Genomic DNA, 20,748 nt, shown 5'->3' with positions numbered 1-20,748 from the left:
GGTTCGCTTCTGTAACGTTACTGCGTACTGCGAAGAATCCGCCTTGTCTGGTCTTCCATTGTTTACACGGTGCAAACAGAAAAGGAACGAGTGACGATGGTATTAACTGAGAACGGGTCGATTTTGAACCAGTTAGCGCGGCAACGGTTTTACACAGCATCAACCGGAAATCATGCCGTCCCAAAGAGACGGGGCCGAGCCGACCGGGAGGTGGTGTTCGGTATTCCGACGGAAGAGCCGGCCCCACCCCCGCCGGAGCCCAATGCCTTGCAGCGGACGTAAATAACACTAGCAGTGCTGCAGTTGTCTCAGTGCGAGTGGCAACCGGGGCGGATAGGTGCCATCACAGCCAGACATCGGCTAGGCGGAAGATGATCGGCACTCTACCAACCTCGTATTGCAACGGCTAATTCTCCGCTGTGCCACTTTTCGATGGAGCACAAGGGAAAAGCGAGGACCCCGCTGCGGTGTTGGCAGTGCGCATGTGCTTGTTGGAATACGAAGAAGGCAGGCATGACTGCAGCTGCATCGGCTGCTCGCTGTGCACATGCATCTACGGAGAAGTCACGATGCCGCCGGAAACAGAACAACGCGATGGATGCAGCTTGGCAGCCTGCCAGCCTGCCGTCTGGGGTGAAAGACAGGGTTCAATGCCGGTTCTCGCCCTTGGACCATGACGACACGGGAAGGAGCTGTCGTATCGAGGGCAACCACAGCATAGCGGGGGAGGAAGGCATGAAGGGCAGCAACAACACGGTCATGATTTCCCTATAAATCAAGCCTCAGAACCACCAAACAAACTACTCTTCTTCCACCATCATCAGCTCACGTCTTGGATTACCACAGTCTACATCCCCTCACAACCATCTTCATACATCTTCAGCAGTCCGTCCACCAGACTCAAAAAATATCACCATGCAGTTCTCCAAGATCCTCAGCATTTTCTCGCTCGCCGCCGCCACGTCGGCCATCCGCGGTTCGTCGACACCCTTCCTGTTCCTTCACAACCACGCAAACAACTGACACAGGCACAGTGAGCTACGATGAGGGCTACGACCGGGCTGGGCGTAGCCTGACGGAAGTTGCTTGCTCGGACGGCGTTAACGGTTTGATCTGGAAGTACGGCTGGTAAGTCAAGGCCGCCTGTTCCCCGATAAAACTGCCAAAGAGACGACGAGGCTGACATCATTCAGGCAAACTCAGGGCGAGGTCCAGGGCTTCCCCTACATCGGCGGCTCTGATTCCATCCCAGAGTGGAACAGCCCCAACTGCGGCTCGTGCTGGTCCGCGACCTTCAACGGCAAGACGATCCATATTATCGCTCTTGACCGCGCGGCGTCTGGCCTCAACATTGGCCTCAATGCCTTCAACGACTTGACGGGCGGCCACGGCACCGACCTGGGCCAGGTTGACGCCGTTGTCCGGCGGGAGGAGCTCAGCGTCTGTGGTCTGTAAAGGGGCTGAGTGAGGAATGTACTTAGGGTTTGCATTGGCGGTTGGGTTTGGATTCATTACATTACTATCATGGACGTACAGCCATGACGAGCTCAGTTTTCTAACAAAATAATGATTTTACGACGCTTCATTGTCTTGTTTTCAACGTATTCGAAGTGCTAGGAATGAGGCCATGTCGGTAAGCATCGCCCCAGAGTACCAGTGCCCGAGGCCTTCATACACCCTCCATTCAGTATCCATCTCAACAGCCATTAAGCACTCGGCCGCCGCCCTCCCACGAGCAACCGGGACCTTGTCATCCTGAGTCCCGTGCCCCAGAAACACCGGCGTGTCAAACGACAGTGGACGACCACCCGGCGGCTTCCCCTCCAACTCCAGCATCTCCCTCAACACCCTCACCACCTTACCCTCCACACTCACCACCTCCTCTTCCCCCTCCCTATCCTCATCCCCATCCTCCCTCTCGAACGGATCAAACCCCCCATCCCCATCTCCACCCTCTCCCTCCCCCTCCGCCAAAACCCCCCTCACCCCCGCCTCAAAAACCAACCACCCACACATCCCCAGATACCCCCCCAACGCCCCCCCCTCCCACAACAACAGCGCCACCAACCCCGCCGCACACCCCTGGCTGATCCCCCCCAGCACCACGTTGTGCGCCCCACCCACCAGCGCCGCCTCGGCGCGGATGAGGTCGTGCAGGTGGCGGACTGTGTCGTGAAGTCCGGGGATGCAGCGCCATTCTTCGGTTGTGGTGGGGATGGAGGAGGTGGTGGGGTTGAGGTGCCAGCTGTCGAACCATTGGCGGATTATGCTGCGGGCGTAGATGGTGGCGCGGTGGCGCGGGGCGAGGGGGAGGAGGAATTTGGCGTGGGGGTGGAGGGCGCGGAGGGTTGTTAGTGGTGGTTGGGTTTGGGGTTGAGGGGGTTGAGGGGGTTGAGGGGGTTGGGGGGTTGGTGTGTCTGGGGATGGTGATGGAGACGATGATGGGGATGATGATGGGGATGGGGTGGCGGATGGTGAAGCTGGTGGGAATGGGAAGCGGGTGGAGATGAAATCCGGGCCGAAGGTCTCCCAGCTGAGGCCACGGCCGTGGAGGAGGATGAAGGTTTGTCGGTGGGGAGGTGAGAGGGGCGGTATGGAGCGGACGGGCGGGAAGAAACCTGGCGGATCGGGGGCCATGCTGCCGTTTGGGGAGTTGATACGGTCGTTGAGAGTGTGGTGGGTGTTGTTCTTGGTGTATGTAGATGTTGCCGTTGGGTTTAGGAGGCGTTAAATCAGACGAGTAAAGTAATATGTTATATTATCTAGATGCCGCTCGAGTGGGTGAGGAGGTATCAGATATGTCACAGGTCCTAGGAATCGACTCGTGGGTAAAGCAACTTTCCAGTTTAAAGACCTAGGAGGGAGCTCGATGAGAAGAGCTCGTTGGTGCTGCACGATCAGCATAGGTACCCGCGGGACGCCAAGCCCTACCATCCGATCACACGTTTACTGGCTCAGCCCTTCAGCGGGACCTCCATGAGTCTGGCCCCTTTTCCTCAACTCCACCATCTGCTGAGTCCCACGGAGGACGCATCTCCCATGAACCATCAGTGGGGAGTTCTGACTCGGTGAGGTATTGAGGGTCAGCTCAGGATGTTCCCCAATAAACTCCCGAATCGGCTTTAACCATGGCATGTATGCGAGCACCTTCTCTCACAGCTTTCCTTTATCAACAACAACCCCTAAGATGCCTTGCCGCACCCTCTCAACGGTACGTTAGCATGCCCTCTTGACAAACGAACTCATGAGCTGCCACAATAGCAGACCCACTGCCGGCAGCTCGTGTTGCTTGGTACACTCGGGCGGGTGGATGTTGCTCACCCAGGTAGTTCTATTAGGTACACTGGCTACGGTACGCAAGTGCCTCCGCCTTTGTGTGTCCCTGAGCAACCGCGTCTCTTTCTCGGCCTAGACAACCAGCACGCAACCTACATCAGCACGCTCTCGGCGGAATGGTCGTTTCTCGCGCCACGGGAGGAGGTAATATTTTGCATGTGGTTGGCATGTGTGCAAACGGGCAGCTGTCCCCGCGCAGGACCTGGGGGAGGGGGAAGTGGGGAACTGTGAGGGTTTGGTGAGTTATTTGCCCAAGAGGTAAAGGGGGGAGCTGTAAGAGTTTGGGGTAGGATGGGCTTGGTTCGGTGCTTCGTGTTCATTGTATAGGGGGGTTCATGGGTGTCGGAGTCCAAGCGGAGTTTGCAGCGAGTTCGGTTCTTCGTGGCTACTTGTAATGGGGGTTTTCTCGGATCGGGCGTCTACTGGGTTGCGGAGTTGAGGTATTTGAATCATAGGAAGCTGAGGCTCTAATGCAGCACAACCAGCATGCCATGCATGACGGGCCGACTGCGCAGGCGACACATCTCAACAACAACATGGGGTCTGGCCGGCCGACCGCTTCCCTACCCGCACGTGGAAATGATTCCTCGTCTCAGATCCATCTCTTCGTCATTCCTAGCCAATTGCCATGTCCGAGATTCGCGAAGAGCAGTGTTCACCCAAGGGATCTCGACCGGCATCGACTAGCGCGACGCACGCAAGCCAGGGGCAAAGGACCGACTAACGATGCGCGTTGATTGCTGACGGTGCAAAGGCCCGGAGGACTGTATGGAAGGGGAGCGGTCGTTGTCGTTCGCTGTTGTCGCCGCCCGGCTTGCTTCCCCTTTCCGGACAGGAGCGACACCGCGCTGCAACCGAGGCTTATTCCGAGCGCCGGACGCCGGCACTTCCCGGCGCATGTGTTGAGATCAGGACCTTACAAGTATGCTGTCGACCGTTGCGGGCTCCGATCGGTCCTGCATGAGGATCGCGAAGAAGTCGGGCCCTTAAAAAGAGATCCGGCACGGATATCGGTCCGAAGCGCCAGTTTTAGCAAGACCTGGGGGTTAGCGTGGTGCAAGAACAGGAGAGGCTGGCGTTGTTGTGGTGATAATAGAGTATGGAAGCGACCCCGCTCTCATCCACTTCGGCCCTAATGTGTAGCAGACTGACGAGAAAGCTTGCTTGACGATACTGGGTTGGGGGTTGAGGCACAGGAGGATCTACCCCACAATCTGGCCGAAGTTGAAATCCGGGGTAGCTGGGGATTGTGATGCAGTGCAGCAGGAACTAGTGGACTGTGTAAAAAGGTCAACCATTAGGCGCATTTGAAACCGTGAGCGCGAATGCGACTGTCCCATCGCGGGACCGAAAAGGCTGCAGGTGGTGGGTTCCGTTTGGTGTTTGACAATGGCCAACAAAAGTCGCAATCACGAGGCTGAATCAAGGCTCAGCCCTGTTGCTGGTTCAGCAAGGGCGAAAGCGAATCTCAGGCCGCCGAGCCAGGAATGTGTAACACGGTGTGATTTTGAAGTTCGGAAGTTTGATGTTGCAGTTCAGCTTGCATGCATCGTCCAAAATGGAAGCCAAGGAATGAGGCTTCGATCTTACTTTTTGGGGGCGCCCGTTTTTGCGCGAGCGTTTTTCGAGCATGACGGACTGGAAGCGAAGCCTCGTCGGTCCGATTGTGGGGCCACGGCGCGAGAGCGTTGCCATCCTCCGCATTCCCGAATTCCAAGCATCTCGCGACCCCAGCTTTCCCGCACTCCGATGCGACCTACACAAGACTTCCCGTTTCACCTTGTTGTGTGCCGGGAAAACGGCTTGGGTTTGGTGTTGTAACGACTGTGGAGCGATTTCTCTTTGTTCTCACACCGTGGATCATCCAGATCCGACCCGTCATTCTGGATCTTTTGTTCGTCTGAACTCGACGGCAGAGTGTGGCCACTACCGAGGTATGTCGTGTAGTTCGCAAGCCCGGTGACCCCGATCATGTCAGCGTCAAGAGAGAACGGAAAACCGCTTCGGCAGATGCGGAGTGGGCCAGCACCGCCGGCTCGGCAGCTGCGCGCCAAGCAGACGGTGCCAAAAAGAGCGCAAGAAGAGAACGAAAAAACGGAGACGCCACATTCTGCTTCCGACCCGACGCGAGCAATTCTCGACTGACTGCAGGCTGAACTCATGCACGAAGCTGCGGCTTGTCATTCCCAAACAGGACGCCTTCCCGCTTTCAGAACGAGGAATTTGTGTGATGAGACCCTTGCTTGGGCGCCCCAATTCCCAACTGGTTATGAGTTCGTACTCGACACAGGAGACGACCGCAATGTGGCTGGCGGCACGCTGTCTTGCTGGATGAAGCCAAACCTTCGCATCTCGCAGTTTGCTTGGCGATGTGTGGTGCGGGCCTGGAACATTGATGGATGCCTCGCGTGCCTGGGAAGGCCAAGTGGTGAGGGGCAGTCGGGCATGGACGAGCGCCAACGCTTCTCTGCGGTGCCGAGGGCCAAAGCAAGCCCACCAGCCCGCCTGCTAAATTTGCCAGTTTTGTTTCGAAACTGGGCCGTTTAGTTATGCGCCAGTGAGCGCGAGGGGAAAGCAACCTCGAGATGCGGGCTCCGTTTTGGCGAACGGTGCGCCATCATTGGCCCTGCATATGCGCACTGGCCAGGCAAGAAGCCCAGCTGTCCCCGCCGCCAAATGAGAGAACCCTTGGCGAGCCCCCCTTGCGGTTTTCGCCCTGGTAGTGTGTTCCCCAGGGCTTCTTTCATTTCCGTCCCTTCCCAGGTTCCTCCCCTTCTTCACACCCATCTCGTCGCCGTCCCTGCTCTCCGACAAGCACAGATCGTCAAAACCCCAGCCCACCTCACGACATCTCGACGACAAATGCGGCGCCCGAAACACGGATTTTGGTTTTAGTCCTGGACGCACCGAGGGGCCGCTGTCTTCTAGAGCGCGGTCCCTTCCTAGGGATCTTAGCGACCAGTTTACCGGGCCGATTCAACCCCAGACTGCCTGCAATTGATTCTGGAGTCCCCACGATTGCGCACCGTCACCCCAGACCAACCGTTCCCGACCCTCCGGATCTCGTCTGAATAAGGCTGTGGATGCGGCACTGTGACACGCGCTCCCCGCTCTTCGCGTTCAGCAATTGAAGGACACCGAGGGTAACACGGCACAGTCGGAAATCATGACGACGGCGGCAGTGAAGCGGGCGTGCGATGCCTGCCATCGGCGCAAGGTGAAATGCGACGGAATCACGCCCTGCCGCAATTGCTCGGCCTCCCAGCTGGCCTGCACCTACAATGCGGTCCCGCAGAAGAAGGGTCCGAAGGGGTCCCGAGCCAAGGTCATCAACGAACTGAAGGAGACGCAACGCCAAACCAGCCTATCGGCCAAGTTGCAGGGCGGCATGAACGGCGGCGCGTCGAGCCCGACTCTCGCTCCGACCCCGAGGCTTTTGACCAAGGAGACCCTCAAGGCCTGCATCGACTTCTTCTTTGCCCACATGCAACCCACTCTCCCGATTCTCGACCGCCAGCGCCTCGAGCAGGATGCCATGTACATGGACCAGAATCTCGACACCTACTGCCTCCTGACGTCGCTCTGCTCGTTTGTCTGCCTTCAACCGGGCATGGTGATGCCCGGCGCGGGAATGAACGACCCCTTCAGCCCGGACATGATGATTGGCAACAACATCGTCACTAGCACGCTTCTAATGGAGGAGACGATCCGCGTTCGCAAGGGTTACGACTACCAGTCTTCCCAGACCGTCAACAACCTCTGCACGAGCTACTTTTTGTTTGCGGTACACCACGGCCTGGACCTGCACGACAAGGCGTGGTTCCATTTGCGCGAGGCTGCTACCCTGGCGTGCATCGCCAAGATGACCGAGGAACAAGCGTATCTGCAGTACGACAGCATTGATGCATCACGGCGCAGGCGCTTGTACTGGCTCCTTTTCGTCAACGAACGGTTCGTAACAAGTCCTTGCGGTTAATTCTTCTTTTTTTTCCCTTTGGAACCTGGAAACTGACCAGACCCCACAGTGCTTACGGACTGCACCACGGTCGCCCTTTGACACTCAAAGCCAGCATCAACACACCAACCCCGCAAGAACACCCCGCCGATCCCTTGATGGGTCAGGGCACAAGTTCTTTGCGCATGATCAGCCTGTTTCGAGGTTTCGACGACGCCTTGACCCAACTTTGGAACAGGTCAAGGAACGAGTGCTCCGATGAGTATCTCGCAACCCTCGACAGGCAGCTTCAAGAGGTCCGATCTCCGTACGCAAATGACACACAGGCTCAGCTCGGCGAAATGTCGATGATCCAGCAATGGTTGAAGCACAAGGCCTGGGGGCTGGGCGTAGCGAACGGCAACATAAACAACGCCGAGGCTTCCTATATGGATGGCAACCATGACCTTCTCCCCATGGTGTCTCACTTCCACGGCAGCCCGGGCTTGCAGGGCCTCAGCTTGTGCGAGCACCTGTTCAACGTCACCTGCGAGGTGACCGATATCCTCGCCCTCCTTCCAGCGCCTCGCACACCCTTCACGCCCGGACCTCGGGATGAGCTCTGCAAGATTTTGAGCATCGTAACGGTTATCCGTAACGGCGATTACCGATTCCTCCCGCTGCTGCTGAGCAAGGTCGCCTTGGCTCTTCCGAAACTAGCCAACCCAATGCTTCAAAACGCCCCCGAGAGTGCGGCCCCTTGCAACATGGACATATTTGACGGGTTCGGCAGCAGCAGCATGTGCCCGCCCCCAATGTATTCCTCGGGAGATATCGACAACAAATATGCCGTCCCACGTTTCGATGACATGAACTCGGATTCCAACAGCCCCAACGGCGGGCCTTCTTCGAGCAGCAACGACATGAACTCGCCATTTGCCAGCTCTCCAGCGATCATGTCCCCTAGTGTGGAGTTGCCTCATAGACTGCAAACCGACTTCACTTCCATGCCCGAGATGGTCATGAGCCCGGTAGGCCACGCGCCCCCCTCGTCGTTCGGCACGCCGGGAGGGATGAACCAGCAGCAACCACAGCACTCTCAACACGGGCCGTTGTCCCCGTTTCCAAATTCGAACCCTCAGATGCAAGGTCTAAATGCCAACAACATCAACCCGCCGCCCAACATAGGCCTCGCCTCCCAAATGCACCTCGGTCAGGGCCTCGGCGGTGGGATAAATAGCGGCCTGGGACAAGGAGTCAACAACAATAATCTGATGTCCAGAGCGCCGGTCCCACAACGAGCGAATAGTTTCGCCGTGAACGCGCCCCCAATACGAACGGTCGGCGACTTTCAAGCACTTCAAAGATCCAATACGGACATGAACCACCCCATGGGCTCGCTTGGGATGAGTCCGTTAGGGCCCGACCTGAACTTCAACACACTGACAGGGTAGTAACGCCGGATTGGCGAGCGTTGCCAGAGCGAAGCGGAGGTGCCTAGCGAGCAAGCCTGTCCGTACACATCTGTGGCTCGTTAGGCCCTCGGTGTTCACTTATTATTTCTTTTGTCGGCTTCAAAAGGTCTGTCAGCAAGCATTCAGCATCTGTTATTGGAGTATCTCTTTCCTATCTATCCCCTTGCTTATTTATCACTCGTCGGAGGGAAGGGGGGGGGTTCTATCTGGATTCCAAAGTACGAATGACGAATCCTCAGGGGAACAGTACCACAGCGGACAGAACCTTCGCAGCACAACACCACTTTTCCTTTGTTTCAGACCCAACAGTTGGTGCGTCGTTCTCGGGATCTTGGGTGGGGGCTGTTTTGTATAAAGACTTTTTGGTGTAAGGAAAGCGGCGGCGGGTGTTCGGCGGATTCTAATCGCGGATGTTTGGGAGGGTCAGCGTTTTGGGTGGTGGAATGGGTGAGAAGTGTGTGGGCAAGCATAGCAACAGCGGTTGGAGCAAGTTCGTGCCGTTGTCCGAGTTTCCTCGCCTACCGCCGACGTGCAAGTCCTGCCAGCTTGGGTTGGTGTAACAATAGAATTGTGAATTATTATCGTCTTCCCTGCTTGTCTTGTCTCGTGGCAGACCCCACAAGACGGAGTGACCGTCAAACCGAGTCTCGGGTTTCCTCTGCCCTCCCGGTCGGACATCGGGTGTCAGGTGCGTCACACGGGATATGTGATTATGTTGTAGCGAGCAAGGAAGACCCGGCCGCAACACGTCCCGTGCGTGCAACGGCCCTCAGCTTCGACTGCGTTAACACCGGAAATAGAATCCACGGAGTACAAGAATGGTGTACATACATTCCGACTTTCCACGCTTGGGTAACGAATGGAAGCGAGCGTACAAAGGTGAGTGGACAAGGCGGGGAAAGAGAGCCGGATAGTAGGTTGAACGAAGCAACAGGCACATGGCTGCACGGGTTTTCCCCAACCTAACGTCCATCCAACCCCCGCCCAAAGATGCAAGACAGCCTCAACCTCGCGGGCGTCGTCCTTGATGTACAACTAGGATAAGACGCTGCCGGGAACTCGTTTACATGGCCTGCTGGCTGATACAGTTGCCCGTCTTTCTCTGCATCGAGCCATAAACTCCAGAGTCGTGTATTTATTTACATGTACTCACGGACGACACGGCTCAGCCAAGGCAACCCTCAGCTGATAGCTTAGGTTTATCATACTTTTACTGAATGTGAGCCACCCACCGCTCACTCTACGTCATACCGGGGCGATGTGTGGTACGGGTCGAAGGCTGTTGACGCCAGCCCCCTTATCATTGCACAGCTGGCGTGTCAGTGAAGTTCGGACGTTGCTCCGACCGCAAACTATCACGAGCGGGCCAAGGAAATGGGGGGTCCTGACGGAGTATGGGACCGGCGAGGAGTCTCAATGATCCGTGAAAGGTTGGTCACTCGGTGTGTTTTATTCTAGGGTTTCGTTTCGCCACGAGACCAGAAGGAGGGCTGCGCGGTGTCTCTCTACACCGCCCAGTCTGTCTTACCACTCGTCGACCACACCTTCCAAGATTCGGTTCTTTATATACTTCGTGTCACACACCATTCGCGCCATGGACCATACAACGCCCATTCCCGTGGCCCTCTTCACCAAAGATCCCAAGGTCGCCAGATCCGTTTGCGAGAAGCTTCTCCCAGACCTTGACGGTAGGTCACCACCCTTACCTCCCTTCACCCGACTCTCGCCCCTTTCCCCCCATACCGTCTCGTTCCGTTCCTCCTGCCTTCACCTCCTTGTCCTTTCTATATGAACTTACCCTCCCATTAAGTTGTACACGTCTGTCTGGACCTACCCACAGCCCTCGCCGAGCTACCACTGCTTTTCTCCTCCAATGTTGGTAGCAGCACCAACAGCAAAACCGACGACACACCCACACAGCCCCGTCCATCACAAGCCTCAAGGCTCGGCAGCAACACCTGCCCGCCCGGCCCAGCCAAGCGCCCCCTCAAGATCCCACGGGCCGTCCTCTTCGGCAGCAAGACCACCAGTGACGAGTATCACGCGATCGTCGACGCCATCACTAACGCCACCGCCACCATCACCGTCACCACCACCGTCACCACAACAACAACATCCCCAGCCATCCCCACGGCAACAGCACCAGCAATCGCCACAACAACCCCCACCATCATCACCATCCCAACCATCCCTACCGCATCATCCATCCCATCAATACCATCCATCCCATCAACCCCCTCCACCCCCTCCACCCCCTCCGCCCAATCCCTAACTTCCCTCCTCCCCAACCACCACCACCACCACCACCACCAACACCGCCAACACGAGTACAGCACCAGCTCAGCAGCCATCACCACCGACCCATCCGCAGCGAGGACCCAGACCCAGACCCAAGTAGCCGTGCATTTCATCCGGGCACGGAAACGCGATGTGTTCGCCGCAGGCGGGCTCGGGTTTGGGTGGGGCAGCGTCGGCGGGGTTTGCAGGGTCTTTCGTCGGGGGGTGGAGGGCGCGGTGGCGGAGGGTGAGGGAGTTGACGGGGGGGTTGACGGGGGGGTTGAAAGGGGGGTTGAAAAGGGGGTTGAGAGGGGGGGTTGGGGGTGGGGGTGGAAGGGGAGATTGGGTTGGAGGGGGAGGGGGTAGTGGTGAGGGTGAAAGTGGGAGTGGGAGTGGGAATGAGAGTATAAGTGGGGGTATGAGTGGAAGTGGGAGTGCCAGTGCTATGGGTAATGGGAAGAATATCAAGAGCGGGAGGCGCGCGAGTTATGCCGGAGCGTGGGTTGAGACTGGTGCTGGCGCTGGCGTTAGCACTACGGGGATTGCGGCGGGTAGCAGGCGCAGTAGCACCAGTAGCACCAGTAGTATTAGTATTGTTTCTTTATCAGCGGCGACGGCCGGCCCTTTGCTGGGGGGTGCGGCTCGGGCGAGATCGTCGCGGTTTGGAGGGATTCCGGCACGCTGGTCGTGGTCGGGGGTCGAGAATATATCCGTATCTAGGGGGGCGTCGTTATTGTTTGGTGGTGACAATGAGGGTAATGGGGAATATAATGCGCGGTCCAGTTGGTATAAACGGAGTTCGGCAGTAATATTGGGTTGGCGAAGGGAGTTCATAGTCCTTTGCGAGGAGGGAGCGGAAGACGTGGATGGAGATAAACACGAACGGGTATGGTGGGACACGATCATGGTGGGCGTTGGGAATATTTCGAACTTGTATCTTCCCGTCGGAGATTTCTGCGAGCTAGAACTGGGGTCAACACCTCGGCCAGGCCTTGGAGCGATACTCGAGGAGGAAGGGATAGAACTGTCGGAAATATGAGAATTTGTTGTTTTTATCCAAGCAAAGGGAGGTGCCAAAGAGCACTCATACATACCGTGACGGGCACCGATAGCCACACGCACGAGATGGCAGCAAACAGAAGATACATGGGGGAACGACAAAGACAACGGCAATATATTCCTACATGACACCTCAGAACCCACGTCCATATTGCACCATTCCCTTTCCCTCTCCATCCGAGCTGCCATGCTTCGAAACAAGCCGACCGGCCGAAGCGCCTCTCCCCTTCTCCATTCAACTGACCGGCCCACCCAGTCACCCAGCCCGGCGAACCCAAACCGACCCGTGCTATGGACGCGCCCCCTTCATTGCCCGCATACCAGTCCCGCCAGCCAACCAAACGCTCAAGCCAAACAAAACCGACCAGACCCAGGATACGGAAGGACGAGGAGATGATGTGTCGAAGAGAACGGCGACGCATCGGAGGGACTATGGTCAGCCCCTCCGATCATTGCTCCCCGAGCCGAAGTCCGGCTCCTGGACCATCTTCTTGTCCTTCCTCGCCTTGATGACTAGCTCGGCCATGATCTGGATGTGGTCCGCGGGAAAGTGATAGTTCGGGAATCCGGGGACGCGCTTGAGATGGTCGCGGTCGGGCGGGCCGAGCAGACTGACCACCTCGAGCGTGTTAGTAGAGTACCAGATGTAGTCAATCACCTCGGCAAAGCCGGGGACGTAGTTGGTGAAGGGCAGATCGTCAGGGGTGCCCTTCAGGTGGACGTATGCGGAACGCATGCTGAAGGGGTGCTCGATGCCGTCGCGCGTGAAACTGCCGTACTGGTGATCGCCGAAGTCGCTGTGGTTAGGCGCGACGCGGCCCATGGAGAGCAGCTCGTATACGCTGCTGTCATACGTCGAGTTATAATCGCCGCAGACGACCAGCGGGATGTCCGTGTTGTTACGGTACTCCTGTGACGGCCCAGGTTCGGGCACGTCGGCGCGCTGTTCCCCTTCTTCGAGCGGCAGCTGGATCATTTTCTTGTCCTTGAGGGCGGGCCACCGGGCATATTTTTCGGCGAGCCTCGTGATGTTCTCCATCATGATGGCCGTCTGCACGAGCTTGACATCGGGAAGCGTTGGTTCCCAGGCCAAGTGAGTGTTGGCGACGATCATCCGCGCGCCGGTCTGTCTGCTCTCAAACAGGCAGATCAGGCCAATATTGTCCTTGGGCATCACTCGGTTGAAAATGTCGTGTTGGTTCTTCATGTCCGGACGGTTGATGGCGATGTTTGCGTAGTCAAGGAGCTGCTTGTCGAGCAGGATCCACTTGCTGGCCTTGTAGAAGACGGCACAACCGTCGACCGCCTGGGCGTCCTTCTCTGCCATGGTCTTGGCCTTGGGTCTCGGCCAGTGCACCCCCTTGTAGCCGTCCTGGGCTAATTCCGGGCTGAAGAAGTCGCGGAAGACGTCGGTCGCGATTTCCTGCAGGCACAGAATGTCCGCATCCCTCTCGTGGAGTTCCTGTAGGATCCTCTCGCTCCGGTAGACCCAATGGAGCGCGGGGGGTGGCGTGTAGCCGTAGAGAGTCGAGGTGGCGAATTTGTCGCAGAGTATGTTCCAGGAGAGGACCTTGACCCGCTCGAGGGTCGATGACACGTCCTCTTGGACAACAATCGGCTTTCTGTCAATGGGAGGGATAGGAACTGTGGTAGTGGAAAAAGTCAGTCACAAAGCCAGGGTTTTCCTTATCCAGGGGGGTTTGCTAACCTGGGGCGTCCGTTAGGAGCTTATGGACCAGTTTCTTCGTGTCGCCCCCCATTATCTCCTGCTTAAGGGACGGGTCGAGGGGATTCCCCTCGATGCCGAGCATATCCAAGAGGTACAGGGACCCGAACTCGAAGGGCAGACTGCGGATTTGGTTGTTGAACAGGTAGAGCGACTTGAGGTTGGTGCACATGCCGATCTCAGGAGGCAGCTCCGAGATGACATTGTTCGACGCGTCGAGGTGGCGTAGATGGCGCAACCGGCCAATCTCGGCGGGGAGATAGGTGAGTCGGTTGGACGCGATGTAGAGTTCTTGCAAGAATTCGTAGGCGAACAGGGGCGGGGCGAGGACGCGCAGCCCCTGACCGCTCATATCGAGGTTGTACCAGTCCTGCCTCTTGTTGGTCTTTTCGAGGCTCCACGGCCGTCTCCTGTCGTCCTCCCCGTCGACAGAAGGTCCGGAATCGCCGCCGGTCAGCGCGGCGCCACCAATGCCGCGATTCTCGGCCGCCTTGAGCCGGGCGTAGAAGTGGGGTTGGTGTTGCTCAGTCATAGTGGCATGCGCCCGTTCCGCCTCCTTGTGCAACCGCAGCTGCTCCGCCCAATGTTCGGTAAGTTGCTGCGTCTGGCCTCCCCGGGAAGACGACGTGTGGCCGTTCTGCAGGTTGTTGGAAGAGAAGGGGCTCGCGTTCGGCAAGACACCGCTCGAGAAGGCCGAATGGCCCATGATGGAGGCGCCGCCATGGTCTTGCTGGATACCCTGGTGGTGCTGCGCATGAGCCTGGTGGGGGTGGGCCGACTGCTGCTGGAAGTTGTACAGCATGGGCATGGCCTGCTGCCGGCCCGGCGCCCCATTGATGCGGGAGTTGTGCCCTTGCTGGTGGTTCTGGCCGTACATGCCGCGCGGATTCTGGCTCGCGGAGCCGTGGGGGGGTGTTTTGGAGTGTGAGGGTGGCTGGGCGGTGGCGAGATGGGTGAGGAGGGAGTTCAGAAAGAGCTCGTTGGCGACTCGGTCGCTAGAGGCGCCGTTGGAAGAAAGCGGGTTCGGGAAGGCGTGTGACAGAGGGCGGTGACCATCTGCCATCTACAACTCGGGGCGTACCGGTTCTGAAGGCGGGTCGGGAGGCGGGGAGGTAGGAAGGCGGGGATATGGGCTCCTCGAAGGTCGAGGGTATGGGGGACGCGGTGGGTTTAGAGTTCGAAGCAACAGGGTTCGCATGGGGCAGAGCAAAATGTATGTCGTGCATAGATGCATGTGCTAGTCGCTCTGCTGTTGCACCCGGTGTCGTGATGGTTGCAGATGGCTCAGAGGGCCATTCATCAGCATGCGACAGATGCCAATAGCAGGCAACCACCTTGAGTTCTGAAGGGGCCGTTCGAAGATGGATCGTCGTCGTTCGGCTCTCGGCGGGTTCTTCGATGCGGACGCACACGTTGGTTGGGAGGACGAGGAAAAGATGTTCGCTGGTGGAGTGGGTTTTTCTACTTTTCGTTTTCTTTGTTCTCGGTACTCTGGGCTACAAGTCTAGTAAATGAATAGGGTAGACCCGTCAGTCAGCGCATTGATCGTGGAGTTCAGAGGATTATCAGTGAGTGAACGATGCTGTTGGATGTGGTGGAGGGAGTAGGGGGGGGAGGTGAGACTGAATGTGGGCCCTGGGCATGATCGATGGGGAACAAAGGGCGACGGGCAGCAGCAGCAGCAGCAGCAGCTGAACCTATCGCTGCATCACCAAAAAGAGGAACTGACTCGCGTTTTGTTCTCCGGGTTCCGATGAAATCTGCACCGCTGGGTTTTTCTCACCTATCGAAAACAAAAAGATCGTGCAACAAACTTTAATGGCAATGGTTCAGAGCGGGGAGAATGTATATTTTAGAGGAAAGATATGGTGTTGCGAATGCGTGGGCTACAGCGTGGCGTGGTGGATAGTGTCGGGTGCTCAATGCGTCAATCGCTTCTTGTTGGCTGTGGCCGCTTCGTTCGAGCCCAGCCAGCGCCCCACAGCTTTCTTAGGCGGGCACAGTTTGACGCGGCTGACCTGCCCACATGAGACCGTCTCTCATTTCACGTGATGCTTGATTCACCATCTTCCGCCTCGCGCCTTGGCAGGCGCGGCGCACTCGTGCCCTGGCAAGTGATCTGCGAATATTGACAGAAAAGAAGTCAGAAAACCATCAGGCCAGGTTAGGTAGGGAGGTTGCTCAGGTAAAAAAAAATGCACAGGAGTCAGTCATATTTCCGGATGGATAGGCAGGATTAACCATCGGAGGACTCCGACGCCAACCTCGGGTTAATATCAGAGGGAGAAAAAAACAGAGTGGTCAGAAGGAAGAGAGGGGAGTCTATTTAAAGAGCCTTTTTATCTAGAAGATATTTTTCTCAATGTTATTTTGTATTATTTTTAGAGAATTTTGACGCTCTCTCTCCATGGCTCCAGCTGTTTGTTTGGGCCCTTTTAGCAGCGATTTTAGAAGAGTGACACTCTCCTTCCTCAACCTTGGAAGGTTCTTGGCCATGCGAATAAGTGTACCTCTTTCGTACGACAAGTACAGCATCATGTGCTCCCGCTCAGTCCTCCATCGACCACTCTAGACTCCGGTTGGTTCGCGCTATTTCTGGGGTTTTCGCTGCCATGCATAAACTCACAGAGTGGCAACGTCTCCCCCACATCATCCACGCCCAGAGATGGCATCCATGGCATCTAGTGTATGGAGCAGCAGCACCAAACTCCGTTCTTTCCGTTTCAGTCAGTTTCCGATTGTAGGCTAGGGCCGTATTCCAGAAACGAAGCATGGAAGCCGCTGGGAGTGAGTGAGCGACTTGGCTGCTCGGCAACAGCCCCGACTTGACTCCGAACTTGGGAAATAAGCCGTCGGCATTCGCAGACGCGCTCGCACCCTCTTCCTCGCACCTCTCGCGCCAGTCTCAGTGAAGGATCATCAACCGCAGGATGGCTGCCGCCGAGCCTCGAAAACAGTATGGTTTGCAGCGTTTTGGGCAGGATGGCTGGCTGGTGCAACGACCGGTCAGACACTCGGCGGTCCAAAAGGCCAGCGTAATGCCTGCCAGAGCCATGGCCTCGCCCCTCAGCAGCATGTGCTTGGCCAGTGAAGCCAATGAGGGCCACCGGACGCCTTCCTCTCCAGCGTCCGGGGCCTCCTGGGACCGGGCGCGGAGCAGGGGACAGACAGGCAATGGTCTTCCGAAACAGCCAATCCACGGGGCGCAACAGCGGTGCGGGGAAGGTTCCAACTGCCCTCACCACCGTTTGCTCCACACCACTAAGTTTGTGGGCGCTGCAAGGGATGGCGAAGGTGAAGGTTGACGGCCAGAATCGGGGAAAGTCTGGGGGAGGCTAAGAGAGCATCATGGGGCCTTCTCGAGCAAAATGCGCTCGTCTGGCAAGGAATAAGACGACTGGAAAGGCCGTGCCATCGGCGACTTTCATCGATCGAGCTTTTTGGTTTTCGTGCTGTGTTCCTAAATGTCGGCCTGCCCGCCTTCGCGTCGCAGTCTCGCGCCCCCGATCAGTCTTCCTGGGTCTGTCCTACCTACCAACGAGACTGTCCAGGACGGTCATGTTGCCAGGCGCTGCGGTCTTTCCCACGTCGTTCCTTCATTTCGATTCTCGCCTTTCTCCAAAAATAAACTACAATTGCAACCAACCGCCCGTGGGACATCGCGAGTTTTACTTGCTTCGGACCGTCACGGCCGCTTGAGCCCCACCCAGGAAACAGAAAACAGCAGAGGGCGCCCTCTAGGTCCTCCCGCTGTCGCCTCCTCCGAGCTTCCGCAGGGCCGCTGAGCCAGAGAGCCGACCGTGGCTGCGAGGACCTGAGGTGTTAAAACCTAGGCATGCGCCACGGCCTCTGACAACCTGGAAACTTCCAGTTTTGCAGCCATCGAGGAGCTTGCTGAATTGGCCATGTCGAATCTTCTGAAGACGGTTGAAGAACCCAGAAAAGGCGAAAGAAGCACTTACACGCGGGACAGCAACTCCTAATCAGACAGCCGACATCAATCCCCCACCAACCGAGTCGCTCCAGCGGGTGACCCCCAACCGGGAAATACCACCCGTTGCACCTCTTTGGCCACTTCGTTGCTTTTGTCAGTTCTCGTTCCACCCGGTTGGGACGACCCATCACTTCTGGCCTGTCACAGGGGAGACAGCTGCAGCCGGGGCTGAACAAGGGAGAGCGACGGACGCACGAATTGGTCAGTTAACGAGTTACCTCTCGCCGAATTGATAGCAGGGGCAAGGAGGACAGGGCGGCCAGCAATTCCGCCAAAAAGCGACCTGGGAGCTCACCGGTTGAAAACCAACAGCCGGAGGCGACAGGGACACGAAACCGGCCCAAACACGGAAGGCTTCTAGAAAGGGGCGGTGTCCGGGTCGGCATCCCCGGTACCCCGTTGATCGGCTCGGGGGGTTTCTCAAGAATCCAAAAGAATCCAGGGCACGGTCGCTGCAGTTGACTAGGAATCCTAGGGAATTCGTGCGGGCTTGGCTTTGAATTTGGAAGGTCTAACGTCGAAGGGGAAGAAGGCAATTTCCGCGCCTTTTTGCCGGCAGCACAGGTCCCCCCAAACAACCTGGAAGGGCGGCCGGAGGGTGCTGGAAGAAGGAGCGCTGCGAGATTTTGGCGGTTGAGCGGCAGCATCCCACTGGAGCTGCAGCACCCAACGCACCGGAACACGCGCCGCGGACAGCCCGGGCGGGGCACCATTGACCCCCGTTCCCGGCCGCAGCAACCCCTGACGGGTGGGATTGAGGAAAAAACCCGCTTGGGGTCAAAATGGAGTTTCTCTCAGGATATGCAGCCGCCAAGGCCCCTTACCTCACTTATGAAGTCGAGGGCTCGCCGCATTCGCGCTCGAAGCCGACTCGCTCCAATTCGACATCTGCGCCGGCGACAAAGAAGCGATCGCGCATTCCGGGCCACGCAAGGACCAACAGTGCGAGTACGAGCAGCAGCGGCGGCGGGCGCACTGAGCACCAGGCACCACCGCCGCACAGCAGCGCTGGGTGGCTGCAGCAGTCGTCGGCCGGTGCCGACGGCGACTCAGGGGCAGCAGCAGCAGCAGCAGGAGCAGTGGTGACGTCGACCGGCTTGGGAGACCGTGCGGACACCATCCCCGAGCATCAACATCACCACCCCGCGGCTCGCCGTAATTCGACCCGGGAACGAGATCGGATGCATTCGTCACTCAAATACTTTCAGGACAAGCAGCTGCCGGCGACGCCCCGACTTAACACAGCCGACGCGACCGCAAAACTCTTCGGCGCCGGCAGCAACTCAGAACCAGCCTCGGCTCGCACGCCGGCTTCCGCAACTACTGCGACGGCCGGCCATACTTTTGGCAATCCCGGCGCTGTTGTCGCCGCTGTCGCCTTTCCCGATCGCCGGGCGCAGCACGGTGGGATGCTCCCGTACACAGAGGCCGGCCCGGGCAGGGGGCCCGGGAACGGTGGCGCTCGGGCCGAGAGCATATCCAGCGTATCCGGTGCTACCACGACGAGCAATCGCACAGTGTACTCGAGCGAACACACATCCGACTCGGCGTACCAGCAACGGCCCTTCGTCGTCCGCAATGGGCGGACCTACCTCGCCGACCCGTCCCTCCCATACCCGTTGCCCGTCGACTTGGAAGAGCTGCACCGTCAGAACCTCAAAACGATACTCTTGATGCAATTGTACGGCCGCCCAATCTGCGCCCCGGCCTTCGCCAACAAACCGCCTGCGCGGATACTGGAAGTCGGCTGCGGAACGGGCTTCTGGAGCACCATGTGCTACAAGCACTACGAAGCGCGCGGTCAGCACAAGGACATATCATTTACCGGCATCGACATCGTGGCGCTGCCGCCCAACGCATCCTCCGGCGAGCCCGCCGCCGACACGCGGCCGGACAAGGCCATGAACTGGCGCTTCGTGCAACACGACATACGCAAGCTGCCGTTCCCCTTTGCCAACAACAGCTTCGACTTCCTCATGATCAAGGACATGACCCTCGTCACACCAACACACATGCAACAAGCCTACATCGAAGAATACATCCGCATCCTCACACCCGGCGGCACAATCGAGATCTGGGAAACCGACAACCTGGTACGCATGCTCCGCCCGCACGTCCCGGACTGCGCAACCACCTCGGGCCCAACCGAAGCCGACGACTTCGACCTGACCACCCCCTCCCCCTCCACCACCACCACCTCCCTCTCCGACCCATACCTCAACCACAACCACCCCCCAACCGACAGCACCAACCCCACCAACGGCAACTCCACCACCGAAAAAGACGAGATCGGCGGCGCCTACGTCATCACGACCAACACGCCCCTGTCCACCCCCCTCAACAACTTCCTGGTCGAGTACAACGGCTGGGCGTCGCGCGCCCTCGACGCCCGCGCCCTCTGCGCCGTGCCCTGCACCGTCATCGGCCCGCTGCTGCTGCAGGAGGCCGAGGTGCTGGCGGGGCTGGGGTCGCGGCGGCTGGCCGTGCCGTTGTCTGAGATTCGCTGGGAGAGGGAAGGGGTCGGCGGTGTGGTGACGAAGGATGGGAAGAGCTATATCGAGACGAAGGCCCGCAGGGGGGCGGGCGGGGGGGTGTCGCCTAGTGGGGGGAGTGTGAAGGATGGTGGTGGTGGTGGTGGTGGGGCGAGGGGGTTGGAGCCGGCGGGGGCGGCGTTGCGGAGGACGGCGTTGGTTACCGTTGTGCAGATGATTCAGGCGATGGAGCCGATGCTGCGCGAGGCGAGTGGGAAGAGTCAGGATGAGTGGGATGCGTGGTTGGGGAAGATGATGAATGATCTGGTGAGGGAGAATGGGACGAGTTGGGGGGAGTGTTTGGAGGTGGGGGCTTGGTGGGCGAGGAAGAGGTGATTCTGTTGATTCGGGTGATTCCGTGTACTTGTTTTGTGTAGGTTGTGTTCGGTTTGTGACGAAGCGGCTGGGAGCGTGGT

The 20,748-nt window shown here is 58.1% G+C and overlaps 6 protein-coding genes across 6 annotated transcripts; 3 read left to right on the top strand and 3 right to left on the bottom strand.

The window, feature by feature from the left end:
• Window positions 1-915: 915 nt before the first annotated feature.
• B0H64DRAFT_372587 (Cerato-platanin) lies at window positions 916-1,455 on the top strand (the record flags this gene model as incomplete). The annotated part of the gene is made up of 3 exons (XM_062802233.1): window positions 916-976; window positions 1,035-1,128; window positions 1,194-1,455. 3 exons carry the CDS (start codon window positions 916-918, stop codon window positions 1,453-1,455), a joined length of 417 nt encoding a protein of 138 aa, XP_062660709.1.
• A 132-nt stretch (window positions 1,456-1,587) lies between these two features.
• B0H64DRAFT_473338 (Alpha/Beta hydrolase protein) lies at window positions 1,588-2,878 on the bottom strand. Its single transcript, XM_062807988.1, has one exon. It carries the CDS (start codon window positions 2,635-2,637, stop codon window positions 1,597-1,599), a length of 1,041 nt encoding a protein of 346 aa, XP_062660708.1. The 5' UTR covers window positions 2,638-2,878; the 3' UTR covers window positions 1,588-1,596.
• A 3,489-nt stretch (window positions 2,879-6,367) lies between these two features.
• On the top strand, window positions 6,368-8,946 carry B0H64DRAFT_120339 (uncharacterized protein). The gene is made up of 2 exons (XM_062797937.1): window positions 6,368-7,287; window positions 7,362-8,946. Exons 1-2 carry the CDS (start codon window positions 6,503-6,505, stop codon window positions 8,722-8,724), a joined length of 2,148 nt encoding a protein of 715 aa, XP_062660707.1. The 5' UTR covers window positions 6,368-6,502; the 3' UTR covers window positions 8,725-8,946.
• Window positions 8,947-11,337: 2,391 nt separating this feature from the next.
• Window positions 11,338-12,531, bottom strand: B0H64DRAFT_120256 (uncharacterized protein). The gene has a single exon (XM_062797936.1). It carries the CDS (start codon window positions 12,268-12,270, stop codon window positions 11,509-11,511), a length of 762 nt encoding a protein of 253 aa, XP_062660706.1. The 5' UTR covers window positions 12,271-12,531; the 3' UTR covers window positions 11,338-11,508.
• On the bottom strand, window positions 12,394-15,131 carry B0H64DRAFT_120242 (Endonuclease/exonuclease/phosphatase). Its single transcript, XM_062797935.1, has 2 exons — window positions 13,790-15,131; window positions 12,394-13,725 (listed from the first exon to the last, which is right to left on the bottom strand). Exons 1-2 carry the CDS (start codon window positions 14,868-14,870, stop codon window positions 12,518-12,520), a joined length of 2,289 nt encoding a protein of 762 aa, XP_062660705.1. The 5' UTR covers window positions 14,871-15,131; the 3' UTR covers window positions 12,394-12,517.
• Window positions 15,132-18,583: 3,452 nt separating this feature from the next.
• B0H64DRAFT_319257 (uncharacterized protein) lies at window positions 18,584-20,668 on the top strand (the record flags this gene model as incomplete). The annotated part of the gene is made up of 1 exon (XM_062800421.1): window positions 18,584-20,668. The coding sequence occupies one exon, from the start codon at window positions 18,584-18,586 to the stop codon at window positions 20,666-20,668; it is 2,085 nt and encodes a 694-aa protein (XP_062660704.1).
• Window positions 20,669-20,748: the final 80 nt, after the last annotated feature.

Source organism: Chaetomium fimeti (genome assembly GCF_033439085.1).
Source record: "Chaetomium fimeti strain CBS 168.71 chromosome Unknown B0H64scaffold_3, whole genome shotgun sequence".
Taxonomy (NCBI): Eukaryota; Fungi; Ascomycota; class Sordariomycetes; order Sordariales; family Chaetomiaceae; genus Chaetomium; species Chaetomium fimeti.
This window is presented reverse-complemented; position numbering and strand designations above follow the sequence as displayed.

Bases quoted from the DNA above. Each gene is read 5' to 3' on its own strand.
- B0H64DRAFT_473338 (XM_062807988.1), bottom strand. From the start codon at position 2,637: ATGGCCCCCGATCCGCCAGGTTTCTTCCCGCCCGTCCGCTCCATACCG.
- B0H64DRAFT_120339 (XM_062797937.1), top strand. From the start codon at position 6,503: ATGACGACGGCGGCAGTGAAGCGGGCGTGCGATGCCTGCCATCGGCGC. The intron at 7,288-7,361 runs GTTCGTAACAAG...CAGACCCCACAG, and splicing joins CTCCTTTTCGTCAACGAACG to TGCTTACGGACTGCACCACG.
- B0H64DRAFT_120242 (XM_062797935.1), bottom strand. From the start codon at position 14,870: ATGGCAGATGGTCACCGCCCTCTGTCACACGCCTTCCCGAACCCGCTT. The intron at 13,726-13,789 runs GTTAGCAAACCC...CCACTACCACAG, and splicing joins GCTCCTAACGGACGCCCCAG to TTCCTATCCCTCCCATTGAC.
- B0H64DRAFT_120256 (XM_062797936.1), bottom strand. From the start codon at position 12,270: ATGGCAGCTCGGATGGAGAGGGAAAGGGAATGGTGCAATATGGACGTG.